General features: G+C 39.9%; 3 protein-coding genes and 2 long non-coding RNA genes across 9 annotated transcripts; 3 read left to right on the forward strand and 2 right to left on the reverse strand.

Moving 5' to 3' along the window:
• Positions 1-715: 715 nt before the first annotated feature.
• On the reverse strand, positions 716-2,032 carry LOC121761383. 2 transcript variants are annotated; one of them, XR_006041972.1, is made up of 3 exons: positions 1,934-2,032; positions 1,673-1,823; positions 716-879 (listed from the first exon to the last, which is right to left on the reverse strand). It is a non-coding gene; the product is annotated as an uncharacterized LOC121761383 (long non-coding RNA). The 2 variants fall into 2 exon arrangements; XR_006041971.1 differs by having other exon boundaries at positions 1,673-1,835.
• LOC121761384 lies at positions 909-3,305 on the forward strand. The gene is made up of 2 exons (XR_006041973.1): positions 909-1,322; positions 3,041-3,305. It is a non-coding gene; the product is annotated as an uncharacterized LOC121761384 (long non-coding RNA).
• A 5,238-nt stretch (positions 3,306-8,543) lies between these two features.
• Positions 8,544-9,590, forward strand: LOC121760468. The gene has a single exon (XM_042156128.1). The coding sequence runs from the start codon at positions 8,544-8,546 to the stop codon at positions 9,588-9,590; it is 1,047 nt and encodes a 348-aa protein (XP_042012062.1).
• Positions 9,591-11,100: 1,510 nt separating this feature from the next.
• Positions 11,101-13,510, forward strand: LOC121762516 (FT-interacting protein 4-like). Its single transcript, XM_042158411.1, has one exon. The coding sequence runs from the start codon at positions 11,215-11,217 to the stop codon at positions 13,495-13,497; it is 2,283 nt and encodes a 760-aa protein (XP_042014345.1). The 5' UTR covers positions 11,101-11,214; the 3' UTR covers positions 13,498-13,510.
• A 94-nt stretch (positions 13,511-13,604) lies between these two features.
• Positions 13,605-17,814, reverse strand: LOC121762517 (uncharacterized protein YMR315W). 4 transcript variants are annotated; one of them, XM_042158414.1, is made up of 13 exons: positions 17,668-17,807; positions 17,473-17,586; positions 17,086-17,226; positions 16,562-16,610; positions 16,374-16,391; positions 15,814-15,917; positions 15,622-15,735; positions 15,313-15,363; positions 14,820-14,908; positions 14,645-14,705; positions 14,478-14,555; positions 14,092-14,202; positions 13,605-13,844 (listed from the first exon to the last, which is right to left on the reverse strand). In XM_042158414.1, the coding sequence occupies exons 1-13, from the start codon at positions 17,668-17,670 to the stop codon at positions 13,716-13,718; spliced, it is 1,062 nt and encodes a 353-aa protein (XP_042014348.1). In that variant the 5' UTR covers positions 17,671-17,807; the 3' UTR covers positions 13,605-13,715. The 4 variants fall into 4 exon arrangements, with proteins under 4 accessions (XP_042014348.1, XP_042014347.1, XP_042014349.1 ...); XM_042158413.1 differs by having other exon boundaries at positions 17,473-17,589; positions 17,668-17,796; XM_042158415.1 differs by lacking the exon at positions 17,473-17,586 and having other exon boundaries at positions 17,668-17,814.
• Between the last annotated feature and the right edge of the window lie 239 nt (positions 17,815-18,053).

Below are 18,053 nucleotides of genomic sequence, written 5' to 3' on the forward strand. Positions count from 1 at the left end.
TATTCTATTTTTTGTTTAAATTTTCATTATGAATTATATTCTTTTTCGGGGTTTATTCATATAATTTTTTTTATCCATATACTTTTGTCAAACTGATTGTGCATAATTAAGCTTTATTAGGGCGTGTAATGCCATGTAAGAAAATATAGATCACATTTACATGGATTAAATTTCACTAATAAGTGGTACTATAATACGCCTTTATAATATTAATATATGGACATTTAATAAGAAAATCAATTAATTATGGTCTGTTTTAATTCAAATTCCAACTTGAGGCTATTAAATACGTATCATTAATTCAAAATTTGAAACATATGAATTCTCTCTCATCAGCGAGAAACGAGATAAAGGGATTAAGGGAATTAGAAAATCGAAAATAAGATCAAGGATATATATGTAATTTTCATTTATCCTCTAACTGCAACAAATATTTTATCCAATAACTAACACTTAAATTTACTAATTTAGCCTTGTGTGGCTAGCCATAACGTGGTCATTTATCATCACTCTAAAGTTAATAAAAATCTTAGCAAATAAACTCTTTAAATTTTCATTTTAGAGCATTTCATAAGTGTAACGCGCACCCTTTTTATTTCCTAAAGTCTTTTGGAAAACCAACTTATTAATTTTTAGCTTCACGCCTAGCCTCTTTTCCCACACGTTGTGATCGAGCTTTATGTATGAAGTACGTTCGAACGGTGAATGAAAATAGTTGTACTAGAATATTTAATTTTCTTATAGTCCATTTGTGAAGTCCGAGTTTCAAATGAAAGTTTATAGACGTTTTTACATCGAGTTCAACACTAGAATAAAAATAAAATATACTTTCCATGCCTTCCTAACCTTGCTCAATAGTCACGCCTTGAAACCCGATACCTACACGAAAGGATAAGAAGCATGTTAAATCAAGACGAGACGGTCGACGAAATCACATCACATCAAGCACGCTTATCAAACGACGGCTCACATTTTCCAAACGATAGTCGTACTTGATATCTGTCATTTTAGGTGACAAGATGTAATATTCTTGCCATTTATGGTATAATGAATGATTAAGGTGCCAACTTGCCTCATTTGGCAAAAAGTCCATAACATTTGGACAATGCATTCTCTCCATGAATCAAGTTTTTGACCATATTCTTCCAAACACTTATTTCCCCTATAAATACTACACCATTTCAATCTTTACTCTTTTGTTCCACCACAAAAAAATCTCCAAAACTAATTTATCTTAAGTGATGATTCTCAAATGAGTGCTTGAAGAAGAGGAATCAATTCTCTACACACTTGCTTTCTTTTTCTCCTTGAGGTTCCTCAAGGTAAATTCTTCAACATCAAACTTTATTCATAGATTTTCATATCATTAGACCAACCATGAACAAGAACGAAATAATGCAAATATAGATTCTTTTGATAGAAATCTCATTCAATGACTTAGACCCTTTTTTTTCCATCACGATCATGACTAGCCTTAGATGCTTATGAACATAGCATTTATCATAGATGTATATCTTTTTATCTCAAGCACGTGTGCCAAGAAAATCTCAAGGATCAAGTTCTAACTAGACCAACATCCTTTGGAATCCAAGAATCAATCAAGTAATGCCTTAGATGCAATAAGTTCTACTTAGTTGCGATAACCATAGCAAGCAAGAGGCAAAACGAGGACCTAGCTTTATGAGTTTTTCCCCTCGGGGTTGGAGTCGTTGCCCCGAACGACGCCGCTGCTGCCTCTTCCGGGGCAGCCACCGCTCGTATACACGCTCGGCAGCCGCTGACCCGAACAAACCTCGCTGCACTCTCCTCCACTAGCTCGGTGACTGAAATTGAAACTAGAGAGAAATGTGAATGTGTTTTCGTGAGTATGTGTGAGTGTGTTAAAGCTTGAAGTAAGAAGTTGTGGGTGATGGAAAGAGAGAAGAGAACGTACCTGGGGTCAACGACGGAAGGGTGGCGTCCGGCGTCGCCATGGCCGGCCGAGAGAAGTAACGAGAGAGAGAGGCGTGAGAGTGCGAGGAAGAAAGAGGCGTTCCTTGTTCAAAATTAGGTAAAGTTAGGGTCCACTCAAGAGGTTGGGCTTCCCCTTGGGCCAAATTAATTCTTTAGTGTGGTCTCTTATTAGTTTTAATGTGGGCCGAAATCTTTTTTGAGAAGGAAGGAGAATTTTGGTTTGGGCTCTAAGTGGGGAATGGACCTTTTCTTTTTATGGGTTTTATGATTCAGTATTTCTTTATCCCTTAATTAATTTTCTTAAAGATAGAAACCTATGAGCTTAATGAGTTCTCACCAAATTTTCGTCAATTACTTTTGAAGTGTCTTTTAAATTAGAGAGCAGTAAGTTTTGATGGAATGAAATTATCTTGATCGAACCTCGAGCGTAGGGTGCATATTCCATGTAGGATCATTTCATGTCATGCACCTTATGTATGTTCTAAACACTAATTAAATCAATACCCTCTTTCAAGAAGGGCATGTTCACGGAGTTTGATTTTCGAAGACGAGCTCGTGTAGAGATTTATTTGAAGCATTTAGGTGGGCTTTATATCCAACACATTAAGTGTGGATAAAATTATCAAATATATATTAAATGATCTTTCTTTGATAAAATTGCACTTACTTTTTTTTTCAAATGTTATCGTGCCATAAATTATTTATTTTACGATGCCTATCTATTTGGCGATGCCAAATGAATGAATCGAATCCGGACTCCAATAAGACCAAGATCCTATTCGAGTTAGTGTACGCAAAGGAATGGACCGTGAGTCAGCGTAAGGGTTGGCCGGTCAATGTGATCACGAAGGTGGTCACCTTCCTGACACAGAATGAACTATCATATATGGAGAATTACTGGAATGAACTTAATATGATCAGACGAACTTTATGAAAATGAACTTAGTAAGCTCGTGCCTTTAAAAAAAACCCTCGTGTGTTGCTGTGATGGCATGATAATGATAACTTTTCTTATATATGTGTAACTTTCGGCAATGTGTCTAGTGAGTGCCCCGCACTCAGCTTTGCATTATTTTTAAATGTGCAGGTTGAGCAGTGATGAAATGGTGGCTGAGTGGAGTTGGTGGTCGTCTCATCTCTTTTGTAGGATTTTCGTGGCATATGTCTTCACACATATGGCCATGTGTTTACAACTCCTTCCGTTGTGCACTATTGTAGTATTTTGTATTAGATGGATCATAAGGAAAATGATTAGCAGCGAGTGACCTGTGATAAATACTCTTTTGATCTTCATGATCTTTCGTTGCCTTGTGAACCTCCTTTATCTTATTAAAAAGTATTTGAGTGTCTTATTGTTAATTCTTTCATCCCCTTTCTATCCCCTCTTCTTTTTCCCCTCCCTACTCACGATTTACTGAGCAATGCTATCCTTAGTAAGGCGCGGTCGTGACAATAAGTTCAATTTTTAATGGTATTATTAGCTGGCACACACATATTAATTATACTCCACTAACTCATTCGTTCACCATAGAAATGAGAGGTAGAAAACTTGCGCGCCAACAAATACTGCATCAATCCATAGAAATTGGCGAATTTTTTTTCCGTTCGTCCTATACAAATAGTCCATATATATTTAAAATGACTTTTTCTACTATTCTTTTACTTTATCATTTATGGGTCCCACCATCCACCATTTTATTTTCAACTATTTTTTCTCCTTGTCTCTTATTTTATCAATTATATATTAAAATAAGAGTTATCTCCAATTAGCCTATTTCTATGAGACGGAGGGAGTATTTTCAACTCGATTGTACATTATAAAATAATATTCAATGAAATTATTATTGTTCTTTTAAACTAAAGCACTATAAAATATACTTCATTATTAGCTAAAAATACATCTTTAGGTTCCTATATATACAACATATATTTGGTTTATCAAGTCCGTGTACTCTTAGAGCATCTCCAATGGCGGCGAGCGGGCCGGCTAGCCGATTTTCGGTGCTCGCCGGTCCGCTCGCCGAACCATTGGAACCGGCGAGCGCCATTTCGGTGAAAAAACCGACTAGCGCTGGCCGATTCGCGAGCGCTCGCCGGTCCGCTCGCCGCCATTGCAGGCTCAGGACCGACGAGCGTTCGGCGTGCGAATTTAATTTTTTTTTTAAATTTTCGAAACACTATATATACGCGATTTGCACGTCATTTTCATTCACACCACTTATTTTAACGAGTACTCTCTCTATCTTAATTTCTGTACAAGATCAATAACGCGAAATGGAGAACAACATGAAGGTACTCCAATGACGAGCGGGTCTCAAACTCCCCCGGTACCCGTGGGAGGTGGATGGGGTCCGGTGCCCGGGTACTACAACATGTACCCGTGGCAGCAGATGATGCCCGGGATGGTACCCGAGGGGAGTATGCCGGGGGGTTTACCGGCTATGCCAGGGTGGACACCCGGGATGCAGATGATGCCGGGGTGGGGTCCCGGGATGCAGACGATGCCGGGAGGGGTACCGGCGACGCAGGGAACGCCGCGGGGGGTACCAGCGACGCAGGGGACGCCGGGGGGGGGGGGGAAACGTCTATCGCCCCAGTTTTGATTTTTCGACTGATTCTTCGCACACATCGACCCCAACGGAGGCGCAGTTCACACAATATGAGACTTTCTCCTTAGAGGAGTTGGGGTTTGATCTTCTCGGTGTTCCGGAAACTCCCGTTCAAACGGGGGGAGTAGGGCGGTGTCGGGGCTCCGCAAAGAAGAAGGGCAAGGGAAAGGACAAGAGGGTCGGCCAGTCGTCGCAGCCGGTTGAGGAGGAAGTGGACGTACGCGGAGAACGTCACGCTTTCCAAGGCGTGGGTGAGTGTCTGTGATGATCCTCTGACTTCGAACAATCAGAGGATCGTCAACATGTGGGCCAAAATTGCTGCAGCCTACATGAGATTTTGCCCGGAGGGGAGGCCCGCGCACCAGGGAGGAGTGCCGGAAGGGGTGGGACCGAATCAGGGCTGGGGTCTCCTGATTTTCGGGCTTGTACGCCAACGCCCTCCGCATGCAGAGCAGTGGCCAAACGGAGGATGACTGCAGGAGGATAGCGGAGAAAGCCTTCCCCAGCCCGGGTTGTATAAGGAGTTCAACTACTGGAACTGCTATGAGGTGCTTAACGACTCCGAGAAGTTCCGGGCAGGTGTCGACGCTGGCTGGCCGAAGAAGCAACGACTGAACTATACCGGTGATTACAGCGGCAGCAGCGGCGGTTCCCACGACCTCCCCGAGGGTGCTCAGGAGCTCCCGTCCCCGCCATCGTTCGCTCGCCGAACTCGCCCAGTTGGTCAAAGGCGGGCGCAACGGGAGGCGAGGGGGGGGTCCCAGGAGGTACAGTCGGCATCCCCCCTTGGCCAGTCGACAGAGGATCTCAAATTCTTTGCGCGTCAACAAACGCGCGCTCAGATGGCCAAGACGTTAGCCGAATGGCGGACGGCGACGGACCCTGAAGAGAAGAGTTTTCTTCACGCAATGCTCGCGAGCATGCATGACGATTTGAAGACCGGGGGGTTCCGGCGGATACGGAGGCGGCGGCAACGGTGACGGTGGCGAGGGGGGCGACGGAGACGAGGAGTGAGGCGGATGTCGTGTCTTTTTTAAATAATGTAATTTTTTTAAATTAATGTATTTTTTTTATGTAAATTTTTTTTAAATTAATGTATTTTTATTGTACTTTTTTTAATTTAAATAATATTATTGAATTTTCCCGTATCTGTGTCGTACATTTAATTCCGTATTTTGTGTGATTGTCAATTATTTGTTTGATATAATTAGGGGTGATGTGACTAGGCTATTGCTGTGCTATTTGTTTGTCCTGATGATGTGGCAGGATGATTTTTAGTGCTGATGATGTGGCAGGAGGAGTTTGTAGCTGGGCTATTGCTGAGCGAAAGCGACTGGAGATGCCCTTAAGACCAATGAAAATTTCCATCTGTTTTGTGACACCAAATGCCGCGTCGCCTGTGGGTCATTAGTATTTAGTTCCATTATTATAAAAATCTTAATTGTTTATATGTTCAATTGGTATGAATCATATTACTATTAATATTAATATTAATCTTACTGTACCTCATAAAATCAACGTATATAGACTTCACTAAATCAAATAGTATAATAATATATCTGAAAATATCGCTATCTTGAAATCACTATACCTTAGACCACGTTTATCGGTCTTTGGAGGTCGACCTCCACGTAATATTGTAATTTAAAAAAAAAATTCTAAACATAGGTCTCTCTCTCCTCAAACCAACCGGCGGGTCTCTCTTCTCATTTCACCATTCAGCCAATGAGATTGTGCCAAATGGCACAATTTCATTGGCTGGTATTATTATTTTTAATAATTAATATATCTTTAATATATTATATTAAAAAATATAAAATTTATACCAAAATTCATAATTTTTCTTCCTCTATAAATAGAGACCACATTTGCTATAGTTTTGCACACAAAAAAATATCATCTTTTCTCCTCCTATAATTCTTATTGTTTAGTAGAATTTCATATTTTCTAGTTTCCCTTGTTGCTAGCTATAGAGGATGATGAGGATATTATATTCTCCGATTCCCAAAACTTCAACCCTTCCCAAAATATTAACCCTTCTCAAGATTATTTCCCTAGCTTTGATGATTTTCCGAATTCTGAGCAACTTCAAAGTTCATTTCAAAATCAACATTCAAGCCAAGCCATATCACAAACCAAGAATGCTGTAAACACCCAACATGGTTGGAATGAGCAAGAAGACATGGCATTAATGTCTGCTTGGTGTTTCGTGAGCACGAATGCAGTTGTTGGCACCAACCAAACTAGTAACCATCTATGGCAAAATGTTCTGTTTCTATATGAGCAGACAAGAAAAGAAAATCCAAGCATTGGTGAAGAAAGAAGTTTGGAGTCAATGAAACAGCGCTACAAACGACTCAACGCAAATGTCTCTAAATGGGTTGGTGCATACAAAAAGCGCATGATCGAGCTACGAGTGGCCAGTCTAAAGAGGACATTGAGAAAGCCGCTCAACAACTGTATGGTAAGAGCAAATTTTCTCACCATAAGGTGTTTGAGGAGGTGATGAGACTCAATCCCAAGGGGGAATTGAAATTGAATAGCACTGGTTCAACGCGTTTCCAGCCAGATGAAGATAGTCTTGAAGAAAGTCGTGGGAGCTCAAAAAGGTCGAGGACTAGTGAGGAAGGGGGACCTCAAATCGATTCCACTCCTGAGAGTCGTTCTTCAACATTGCAACGTCCTATTGGAAGAGATCAAGCTAAGGCTAGGGCTAAAAGAAAAGGCAAAGAAGTTGCAACACCATCATATACAATTCCTACTGATTTCACTGCAGCACTGCGTGAAATGAGAGTCACGCGTGAAAGGGAATGTGATATTCAGGAACGGAAGCTCAAAGCAGCTAGTGATATTCAGGAACGGAACATCAACGCAGCTATCCTTACTCCGCTGATGGCTAGGAGGGACTTAACTCCAGAAGAAGAAGATCTGAAACGCAATCTCATTGCAGAATTGTTTGGGAAGTGATCGTACTTTATCTGTTTTCAATGTATGTTTATTAGTATGTAATTTCAACTTCTCTTGCTTAGTATGTAATCTTCAATTATCATTGTTTATTATGTAATCTTTAATTTCTGTTGCTTATCATGTAACCTTTAATTTCTGTTGCTTATGTAACTTTTAATTAAAGCATGAATAGATGAATTGTGCTCACAAGTGGTGGAAGAATCCAATGACAACCCATGTGATCACGAAAATAAAGTACGACTATAGGACAAATCATTTCTATCAGAAGTGGTGGTGGTGGAATCCAATGACATCCCATGTGATCACGAAAATCAAATTATGACTATAGGACAAATCATTTCTATCACAAGTGGTGGTGGTGGAATCCAATGACATCCCATGTGATCACGAAAATCAAAGTATGACTATAGGACAAATCATTTCTATCACAAGTAGTGGTGGTGGAATCCAATGACATCCCATGTGATCACGAAAATCAAAGTATGACTATAGGACAAATCATTTCTATCACAAGTGGTGGTGGTGGAATCCAATGACATCCCATGTGATCACGAAAATCAAAGTATGACTATAGGACAAATCATTTCTATCACAAGTGGTGGTGGTGGAATCCAATGACATCCCATGTGATCACGAAAATCAAAGTATGACTACGTGACAACTCATTTATATCACAAGTGGTGGTGGAGTATAATGACAACCCATGTGATCACGAAAATCAAAGTATGACTATATGACAACTCATTTATATCACAAGTGTTGGTGGTGGAATCCAATGACATCCCATGTGATCACGAAAATCAAAGTATGACTACATGACAAATGGTAGTAGTGGAATCCTATGCTCAACAAATTGTAGTAGTGGAATCCTATGAAGAAAGTTATGCCATGTGCTCACAAATGGTAGTAGTGGAATCATATGCTCAACAAATTGCTTCTATATATTTACCTATATGCTTCAAGAAAATTACACACAAATCTTCTCACAATTATTGATCCAACTCTCCCTAAAAAATGTCATCAAGTTTTAATTTTGAAGCTTTCAATCTGCTTGAAGACAATGAGTGGGAAGAAAAAATTGTTGAACAAAATCAGCAATTAGATCAACTAATCAAGGATATTGCTATTTGGCCAACAACCTTGCCTTCACCACCTGCAACCCAGACGGCTAGAGCTAAAAGGAGATACATTGAAAGGAAACGCGAAGAGGGTCATGATACTATTTTCGAGCAGTACTTTGCTGAAGATCCAATCTATCCTCCAGATTTGTTTCGAACAATGTATCGCATGCGAAAACCTTTGTTCGAAAAAATAATGAATAAGCTCATCGACACCGACAACTTTTTTGTGCAAAAGCGTGATGCTACTGGTCGACTTGGTATGTCTGCAATTCAGAAATGTACAGCAGCGATGAGGATGTTGGCCTACGGGGCAACAGCCGACTTGCACGATGAATATTTGAGAATGAGCGCACAACTCATTCGCAAATCTCTCATCAAGTTCGTTGAAGGTGTAATTTCTAACTTCGGCGATGAGTACTTGCGAAAGCCCAACGAAAAAGACTTGGCAAGACTTCTGCATATTGGAGAACAACGTGGGTTTCCAGGCATGTTGGGTAGTATTGACTGCATGCATTGGGAATGGAAGAATTGTCCCACTTCATGGGCTGGACAATATGCTAGAAGAAGCGGGAGTCCGACAATCATCTTGGAAGCAGTAGCATCTCAAGATCTGTGGATATGGCATGCCTTTTTTGGAACTCCAGGTTCGAGAAATGATATTAACGTGCTTGATCAATCTCCTGTTTTTGATGATATTTTGGAAGGTCGAGCACCGAAGGTCAATTACATAGTAAATGGTCACGAAAAAAATATGGGATATTATCTCACTGATGGCATATATCCTCAATGGGCGGCATTTGTCAAATCTATCCCAGGTCCACAAACGATGAAGCACAAGTTGTTTGCTCAACATCAAGAGTCCGCGCGAAAAGATGTTGAGCGAGCTTTTGGTATCTTGCAAGCTCGTTTTGCTTTTATCAAATGTCCATGTCTTATTTGAGATCGTGATATTATGGGGAAAATAATGATTGCTTGCATAATCTTGCACAATATGATAGCGGAAGACGAAAGAAGCACATATTCGAACTATTGTGATCCAGCAAAATTTATTCAAGATCGACTTGGACAAAGTAGTCGTGAGAATGAAGATGGAGATGCGAATAATGATTTCATATATTCTACGAATAGGATTGCGAGTCTAGCTTCTTACATGAAAAATAAAGCCCAGCTTCAAAACAGAGAAGCTCACAAAGCTCTGCTAAACGATTTGGTAGAGCATATATGGGCAAAATTCGGCAATTGCAATTGAATGTCTAGTTTCCATCTTATGTATGAGCACCAATGATGTATTTTCAATTTCGTATTTCCATGATTGTAATTTATATTTTTTATTTGTTTGTTTTTATAATTTTTAGTTTGTCCTTTTATTACGTTTTTCGATAAATTTACAATAATAAGTATTTCATGTAATAATAATAGTATTAAAAAATAATATAAAAATAAATATATATTAGTGTGGTTGGGTGGTCATTGATAAACCATGAAAATATGTGTGGTTGGGTTGGGTGAATATTAATGATGTGGAAGATGCTGTGGAGGAGATAGAAATGAATTAAATATTGAAAAAGTGGATAGTTGGGTTGGGTTGAGAGTTGCTGATAAACATGGTCTTACTGTTGTTATGCCTAATTAATACTACAGGGAGGTCAATATTATAGCCATTAACTGGATCTTAAAAATTGTTGCCTACATTAATAAACTATTCACCATTTTCACATTTATGATTGAATCGGCTGAATTAAATTGATTCAGGGTGTGTCATCGTATTGCATCTAATAAATACTGTATCAAATAACGGCCAATAAAAAGGATTTAAAAAAACAACTTCAAATAGTGGATTTTTGTATTGTACTAGTAACTTAAAATAAAATGAAATTGAATTGTTAGGAATAAGTTCAACAAAGCAAAAACGAATAAAAAAACTAAATTTTGTAAGCAGATATATTGTGTTCTTTCCCCTATTTTTTTAGATAGTACTCCCCCTCTATCCCATTACAAATAAAACATTTTTATTTTTTGAATTGTCACATTAAAAATGAAACGTTTCTTAAAATGGAAATAACATCATTTATATATTTGTATTGCTCTTACTTTATTTTCTTTTCATTAACTCACAAAACAATATTATATAAAATTAAAAATCTCATGCCGTAAACTAATGAGATGAAGGAAGTAGTATAATTAAGTTGGATGATAAAATGAAATTTAAAAATAAAATAAGGAAAGAGAAGAAGCGGTCAAGAATCAAGATAGATCTTTGCATTTTGCATGTGGGATATCTTAATCTGCTTCAAAAGATATCAGTACTTGTTACATACCAAAAAGCAGATTTTATTAGGTGTGAATTACATATGTACTACTCTTTCAAGTTTTCACATACCAACTCTATAAAGTAGAGATAATATTCCAAGATGGTTGTAGCAACTCAACTACTGCATAGAGAGATCATTGTTACGTGCACAAACACACATGTAAAAATCGAAAAATACAAAAGCAAAACAAAGGATTTGATTAATTATGTTATGACAAAGCTCAATTCGCAGTGATATCCTTTTCAAGAAAAAATGACAATGCCGGAAGAGTTTGCTCTGAAGCAAACAGCTCCTAAGATCGCCGGCTCCGGCTTCATCCGCGGCGGCGACAAGCTGGTATGCGCCTACGATCTCGTTGAGCAGATGGAGTATCTCTACGTCCGCGTGGTGAAGGCGAGAGACCTCCCCGCCAAGGACCTGACCTCCTCCTGCGACCCTTACGTGGAGGTCAGGCTCGGCAACTACAAGGGCGTCACCAAGCACCTAGAGAAAACATCCAACCCCGTCTGGAACCTCGTCTTCGCCTTCGCCCACGACCAGCTTCAGTCGTCCCAAGTCGACATTATCGTGAAGGACAAGGATCTCATGCTGGATGACTTTATTGGTAGCCTCACTTTCGACCTCGTTGATATCCCGAGGCGCGTCCCTCCTGATAGCCCTCTCGCGCCTCAGTGGTACAGGCTTGATGAGAGGAAACGGGAGAAGGTGAAGAAGGGGGAGATCATGGTTGCGGTTTGGAAAGGGACTCAAGCGGATGAGGCCTTCTCGGATGCTTGGCACTCTGACGCGGCTGCGGTTGGGAGTGATGGAGTTTCGAGGATTCGGGGGAAGGTTTATCTGTCTCCGAGGCTTTGGTATTTGAGAGTTAATGTGATCCAATGCCAGGACTTGGTTCCAGCTGACAAAACTAGGCAGCCCGAGGTTTGTGTGAAGGTCATATGTGGCAGCCAGGCTATCAAGACGAGGATTAATAAAGGTGTGAATCCGACATGGAATGAGGATTTGGTGTTCGTTGTTGCTGAGCCGTTTGAGGAGCCGTTGATTATGACTGTGGAGAACAAGGATGAGGTCTTGGGGAGGTGTTTGGTGTTGCTGAACACTGTAATGAAGCGTCTCGACAACAAGCCGGTCCCGGCCAAGTGGCTTAACCTCGAGAGGCATAGTGGCGAGGCGTTGAAGAAGGAGGTGAAGTTTGCTAGCAAGATTCATCTCAGGGTCAGCTTGGATGGGGGGTATCACGTGTTGGATGAGTCCACTTATTACAGCAGTGATCACAGGCCGAGTTCGAAGCTGCTGTGGAAATCGAGCGTTGGATTGCTCGAGGTTGGGATTATTAGTGCCACGGGGCTACCGCATATGAAAACAACGAAAGATGGACGTGGAACGACTGATGCCTATTGTGTGGCTAAGTATGGTTCGAAATGGATAAGGACGAGGACGATCATTGACAGCGGTTCGCCTAGGTGGAACGAGCAGTACACGTGGGAGGTGTTCGATCCGTGCACTGTGATCACGGTGGGGGTGTTCGACAATGGCCATCTGCAGGGCGGGAAGGATGCAAGCATCGGGAAGGTGAGGATCAGGCTGTCGACGCTCGAGACAGAGCGTGTTTACACCCACTCGTATCCTCTGATCGTGTTGAAGCCTTCGGGTGTGAAGAAGATGGGGGAGCTGCATTTGGCAGTCCGGTTTTCGTGCTCCTCCTATCTGAACATGCTGCATAAGTATACACATCCACTGCTTCCCAAAATGCACTATGTTCATCCCTTGTCTGTGATGCAGCTGGATGCGCTGAGGCATCAGGCCATCCAGATAGTCTCGTCGAGGCTGGGGAGGTCGGAGCCGCCACTGAACAAGGAGGCGGTCGAGTACATGCTCGACGTAGGGTCGCATATATGGAGTGTGAGGAAGGCCAAGGCCAACTTTGTGAGAGTGATGGGCATCATGAGTGGAGTGATGGCTATTGCAAAGTGGTTTGATCAGATATGCCAATGGAGAAATCCTTTTACCACTCTTCTGATTCACATACTTGTTGTGATTCTAGTGCTCTATCCTGAGCTAGTGTTGCCTACTTTTTTCCTCTACTTGTTTTTCATCGGCATTTGGAACTACCGGTGGAAGCCTAGGCACCCGCCGCACATGGACATCAGGCTGTCTCATGCGGATGCGGTGGGGCACGACGAGCTGGACGAGGAGTTTGACACGTTCCCAACATCCAAGGCGCCGGATCTTGTGAGGATGAGGTACGATAGGCTGAGGAGTATAGGGGGGAGGATACAGAGTGTGGTGGGGGACTTGGCGATGCAGGGGGAGAGATTTCAGTCTCTGTTGAGCTGGAGGGATCCGAGGGCGTCGGCCTTGTTCGTGGCATTCTGCTTCTGTACTGCGTTCGTGCTCTATGTGACGCCGCTCCAGATCGTGCTGCTGGTGTCGGGGTTCTATATGTTAAGGCACCCCAAGCTCCGGAGCAAGACTCCGCCCATCTCTACTAATTTCTTCAAGAGGTTGCCTGCCAGATCGGACCTCATGCTGTGATCAACTATTGGATTTTACTAGGATTTGGATTTACTATCTATGATCTATGTTCTTGATTGAATTCACAGCAATTATTAATGTTCACATCAACCTGCCTCATCAAATCATTTGTTCAAATTGTCAATGGTATTTATTATGTGAACAAATAATTTGTCCATGCAAAGTTTCCATGAGAAATGTGCTGATAAACAGTCTTCTGATACAAATACAGCAGTAACCTAAAACCTATTTACTTGAACAGGCACCCCTTGCTTCTTCCCGGACTCGAGCATTGCATCCAAAACAGCAACATCTCGAGCGCCTTCCAGATAAGAAAGGCGAGGCTCCACTTGGTAGTTGCCATCCTTCTGCAAATAAATCAAAAGAATTATGATACATCAGAACCCAGTTGAAGAGGCATCTTGAAAGTGGTTATATATCACCAAAGAAAGGAGTTTTCAAGGAAGAAAACATAAGGATTTGTACCAAGCCATCGGAAACGAATTCATTACATCAAATACACTCCAATTCTAACACAAATTACACAATCTGAAGATGTAAACAATAGCAAGAAAAATGAATAGTAGCTAGTACCATCACTTCATATGGCAGTACCTTTAGATTTGCCAGTGAAATATCTGAAAAAAATGTTTTCAGCTCCTCAGTCACACCACTGAATGGGTAAAACCAGCTTTTTACTTGCTCATCAGCCGTATAAAGGAGAACCTATGATGATATCAAGATCCATAAAATATAAGTTTGCAAAATTTCTGAGATATGATTATTGAAAAGTAAGAAAAATAGTCTGCATTGTTTTGATGATGAAAATAGAGAAAGATTAGATGATAAGACACTCTTTCTTAAGTTTCCTATCCTGATTAGGCTGGTTGTAGTAGGTAGTACGAGTATCGATGCATTCTGATTACATTCTGATTCGATTTTTTGATTACATAACAGTAATAGTTAAAGACAAGAATACGATACACCAATAGTTTATTTACCGTGTATCCATGCTTCCCATCTTTGCTACCTCGCTCAACTTGTAATGTTCCTTTCAAGCCCACAATTCGCCATATCACCTGAACCAAATTGTGGAGAGTGTTTAACCCTCAAACTATTAATATCACATAGAGAACTTCTCATGACACAGAGGGTCTGTACTTTATACCTTTGGAGTTCTAGATGAAACTACCATCACAAAAACTCCAGAACTACCATTCTCCAGTTGACTACATGGACAATGGAATAATAAACATAAGCAATGTGCAAATGCTAAAAATTTCAAATACGACAAAACTAAAAAAAAATTTAGATGAATGCAGTGCACAGCATTAAAATCTTACATCGTTGAAGAGACATGATCTGGACCAGGCAGAGTTGAATCAACATGAGATGTTACGGCTGAAACTGAACTTACCTCACATCCAACAAGCTTTTGATTTGCAAGAGATTATTGGAGCCAAAAAGCAGATAAACTGGTGTCAATAGAACATGTAGTACAACATAGCAGCTATAATAGTCAAAGGCGTGGAGCAACTTTTTTTTATGATATTGTAATTTTAGTGCATGGGATATGTTACAAGAGTATATGTTTTTTACATGAAAAAGCATAGGCTTGTTAAGCTCCAGTGGATTGGGCAACTAGGAAGTGTCAGCAGATAAACTTACATTTTTCTGCAGTTAGTTTCTTGTTTTTCTTTTAGCCAGAAAGACTGAACATTAGAATACTTATATAGAATTCATAATTTCTGATGTAAAGTGTATAAATAAAGCTAAGATAAAATATAGTCAAGTTAGAAAAGAAAAGAAGGATAAACTTAACGCATATTAACTCACCATTCTTAAGCCAGAAATGAAATGGACACCCATATCTAGAATGAAGCCTCCCTGCCAAAACAGTAAACCATCTTAGTCCAAAGAAATGAAAGTTTGATTCAAGTGGTCTATTTCTCATGGTAATACAAAATAGAGGAAAATATGACTGGAAATACAGTTTTGACTTTACAAGGATGAGACTGAACTCTGAAGTATTGCACCCAAACACAGATAAAAGAAGATTGATTGATATGCAAAGGCTACTTAACATTACAGCAAGTTTTCCATAACTAAATTGATTGGCTATGCAGTAAAAAGTGTAAAACTCACATCAAACCCACGTCTCCAAGAACTTGAATAGTATGGATTTGAGTTGTTCATTGATCCTTCAATAATGACATGGATATTAATAATGTCTCCAATTTCAGCCATAAGTTTTTTGCCCTGTAAAAGTATGCAGTCGTTTCACACACCATGTGGATAATGACAGTCAAAAAGCAAGTAGGCATGAGTGTGAGGTACCTCCACAAAGGCAGGTTCAAACCGATAGTTTTCAGCAACTGCCCAGATCGGGGCTGGGTTGATAGAGGCATAGCTTGATATTGCTCTTTCAAGCTCAGTACCAGCTTCATTAGCAAAGCAATAATTAGATAAATCATAATTACTCTGCAAGGGTAATACTGTTCGTAATAACATATACCACTGTCAACATCAAGGCATAGATTGAAAATGCCATATAATTCTCACCAATGTGCAAATTTGTGAGCTGCAGTTACAGCCTTAAGGTTTCGAGTAATTAATGAAAGGGAGAAAAATAGCCAATCAAACAAAGCAATTATCATGAATTACAGATCATTCACGTTCATATGGTCAATTTAAGGTGCAGGTTTCGATTCTTTATAACTTATAAGAACTGGAACATATAACTACTTTTCCCAGTCTATGCTTTTCTTGTCAGGGATAAGATATTGGAATCCTATTAGCACATAAGTCGACTGTAACAATCCAGTAAAACCACATGTGGCTACATCACAATCAAAAGCATGGATCCTGTAAAACTGGAGAAAAAGGATCTCACTTACAAGCTGCAGCAGGTTTCTCTTCAGAACCAGAAATTGCATGGAAGCACACCAGACATGCATGAAAAGATACCGTCAGTAATTCCGTACGAGCAATTAGACATATACCTAGATCCGGTGACCTATAAAATCACTGTAGAAACTTATGAACAAGTCTTAAGATGGACATGTACGCATTTAACAGCCATCACCTTGAAGGACATGTTTTCCAGCCTTTAGCAACCTCAGTGACATATCCACCTGAACAGAATATCTCTCTTGTTAAAAGCACATTAAAGCCAGGATCTAAATTCTGTTGCATAAAAAATTCCAAACTGAACTGGTATGAAAATTTTAGTATTGAAAGTGGTTAAGTATAGAGAGGAAACAATCATGAATTGATTCATTTGTCATCCACCTCTTTTACAAGACTGGTAAACACAATAAAGGAGTATGGAAACCAGCTCATCAACCATTAGATATGTAGTAACATAACACCCAAAGTATCAACACTATACATTGTAACTTGACCCTATTCGGGGGAACCGCTAATGAAACAAAACGAATTCACCCTAGGCGCAAGCTTAGTAGAAGATGCATGTGCTATTGACTGTTTTCACCAAACTAACCGAAGGTGAACTTCCCAGTACTACAAAGCAGAATTTAGTAGTATAAATTTCAAGAGTCATATCTAATCAGCAGGAAATGTGTAGAGAGAAAGAGAGAGAATATTTGCCTGAATCTGGCCGGCAAGGACGACGGCGACACCAATGATGGAAGCATCTTGAATGATTTCATCAAGTCCAGAGTCTCCCCACTTACACTCCACGTCAGGAAAAAACTTTTTAGCAATCTCCACAGCACTTGTAGCTGACTCCTAAATCAATTGACAAGTTACACTTTATTTGATTGAACTGCATAACAACCTTCTGAATTTTGGAATTATAAAATCAAATAAGCAGTATGAATTAGTAACTGTAAAATAACCAAAAAAAAAACAGTTTATAATCTCTGCTCATCAAACCAAAAGATCAAATCGGGAATGTAGGCAGATATATCGATTCGATTTGAATTGAATTGATATTTGAGAAACGGAAAATGCAGAGAGAGGATTTAATTTTGCCTGAGTGCGACTCCAAATGGATCCGAGATGAAACAAGTTAGAGATTTCAGCTAATCGGGGAATATAAGTAGTTCGAACGAAGATGCCAGCTCCAAGAATGGCTATACGTGGTGGCTGCTGCGACGCCATTGATGTCTGCTTTTAATCTAAAATTCAATAGTTTTGAATTTGATGATGGAGTGAGTGGCTGCTTACCATCTCATCTTTGTAGTTTATAGTGATTCAAGTATCACTTTCCCGAGATCGCTGCCTTTGCAATGGATGAATCTGTAACCGTAAAAATCGACAAGGGTTCTAATAGACAATTACTACTCCCACCATCTATGAAAGAAATATTGTCCAAAGAAAGAAAAGTCACTTGAAAAAGTTAATAGAATGAGATCGCACATTTAGAGTTAATAGAAAGTGGATCTGTTAACCAAAATAGAAAAAAACAAAATGGACAATTTTTCACAGACGTACCAAAATAGCAAAACTGGACAACATTTCACAGACAGAGAGAATAATGAAAACGAGAGATAGAAAGAAAAAGTTATTGGAGTATTGTTAGAGAAGAATAAGACTCAACTCGTTTCAAGAAA

Source organism: Salvia splendens, chromosome 13 (assembly GCF_004379255.2).
Source record: "Salvia splendens isolate huo1 chromosome 13, SspV2, whole genome shotgun sequence".
Classification (NCBI taxonomy): Eukaryota; Viridiplantae; Streptophyta; class Magnoliopsida; order Lamiales; family Lamiaceae; genus Salvia; species Salvia splendens.